At 37.4% G+C, this 1,724-nt stretch overlaps 1 protein-coding gene across 1 annotated transcript; it reads left to right on the top strand.

Moving 5' to 3' along the window:
* The first annotated feature begins 225 nt into the window (after window positions 1-225).
* LOC120082623 (uncharacterized) lies at window positions 226-1,266 on the top strand. Its single transcript, XM_039037876.2, has 2 exons — window positions 226-525; window positions 597-1,266. The coding sequence occupies exons 1-2, from the start codon at window positions 370-372 to the stop codon at window positions 1,026-1,028; spliced, it is 588 nt and encodes a 195-aa protein (XP_038893804.1). The 5' UTR covers window positions 226-369; the 3' UTR covers window positions 1,029-1,266.
* The last annotated feature ends 458 nt before the right edge of the window (window positions 1,267-1,724 follow it).

Raw genomic sequence — 1,724 nt, 5'->3', positions numbered from 1 at the left:
CTACTAAAAAATTAGTTAATTTTTTTGAGCCAAAATTTAAATAATTTATCTTTAAATTCAAATTGTCATATAAAACTAACCATGATAAATAATTTAGTGATAAAGTTAATTAATAATAAATCAATATATTAATTTTCTTATGGACGTATATTTATTTTTCTAAATGGAATTAGATAACGAAATATTCTAATAAGAGACACGAATAAAATAAGGACACGTGTAAAATCGAATATCACAATTCTGAAAACCAATCCAACCATCTGCCTTCTCCATCATTCATTTCCATGGTGCGGGCCTCAGCAAATTTTCTCATTCAGATTCTGCCCTAACCATCGCCATTCTTCGCACTTCACACTCACACTCACGGATATGGAGGTCTCTTCTTTCTGTAGCAGCAGCAGAGCAGCTTCGTTCGTCTTCTCATATCCATCCAAAACAAATTCAAGAAAACGGTCTCTTCATCTACACTCCATGGCCGCCGAGAAACCTCCTCCTTCTGCCGCCAAAACCGTCGGCTCCAAGAAGGTCAGTTCCTCTATTTCCGTTTTTCTTCCTATCAATTTCGCTGGAATGACTGAAGAGCCAGCATTGTGCAGATAAACTCCACGGTGTTCCCTCTCGGCGAGAAAGGACCGAGGACCAGCATCTCGCTCTCGACTTCCCCGCCGATTAAGCTACTGACGAGAGTGGAGCAATTGAAGCTACTGAGCAAGGCGGAGAAGGCCGGTCTTCTGTCTGCGGCAGAGAAAGCCGGGTTGTCTCTGTCGTCGATTGAGAAATTAGGGCTTCTGTCGAAGGCTGAGGAATTGGGGATTTTATCGGCGGCGACAGATCCAGGAACTCCCGGGGCGCTACTGAGCCTGAGCTTAGGGCTGTTGTTATTAGGGCCTTCGTGTGTGTATTTGGTGCCGGAGGATAGTGTTTGGCAGATCGCGTTGCAGGTGTCGGTGGCTTTGGTCTCCGTCGTCGGCGGTTCCGCTGCTTTTGCTGCGTCGAATTTGGTGTCGAATTTGCAAAGATCGAATTGAATTTCAGTGTCGAGTTTTCCAATTGCAGCCATGGGAGTTGTAGTTATCAGCATCAGCTTTCCTTCTCCTTCCATGTCGTCGTTTTGTATGCTGCAATTATTTAATTTATCATTTTCCAGCGAATTAAAATGGCGATATGTGAACGGCAAATTTTCTGCTCTCATTTTTATATCAATGATGAGCAAAATTAAAATATTAACGCATACATGATATATTCAAACTTATTATTACCAAATAATTACATTATGAATTTTTGTTTATTTAATTTTTTGAAACAAAATTAAATTTATTTTCGTAGTAAACATGTTCCACTTTCCAACCCAAATTGATTATAATATAAAATTAAATTTATTATTACCAAATTGATTAATATAATCGGATTTGTGAGCAACTAGATAATAGAAAATAGTATTGTGTTTGAATGTAGTTTTCCACATTCTATTACTCATAAATAGATATGATTTGATAACATCTTTCCAAAAAGAAAAAGGAAAATAAATAGTTTGATGATAGAAGGTTCGACATATTAGCGATCAAGAAATTTTTGGTTTAAATATCCTTATCTTTATTGTACTAAAATGATGGTTGCACCATATTCCGATGTGGTCGATCATAGGAGTTATGGTTGACCCTCTAAGAAATCGACCATATAGTTTTTTGTTAAATTATATTTTTCAAAGATACTCAACTACGATA

This window comes from Benincasa hispida, unplaced genomic scaffold (assembly GCF_027475165.1).
Source record: "Benincasa hispida cultivar pf3 unplaced genomic scaffold, pf3_genome.v1.1 HicScf215, whole genome shotgun sequence".
In the NCBI taxonomy this organism is placed as follows: domain Eukaryota; kingdom Viridiplantae; phylum Streptophyta; class Magnoliopsida; order Cucurbitales; family Cucurbitaceae; genus Benincasa; species Benincasa hispida.
The sequence above is the reverse complement of the archived record's forward strand: the minus strand, read 5'-3'. Positions and strand labels throughout refer to the sequence as shown.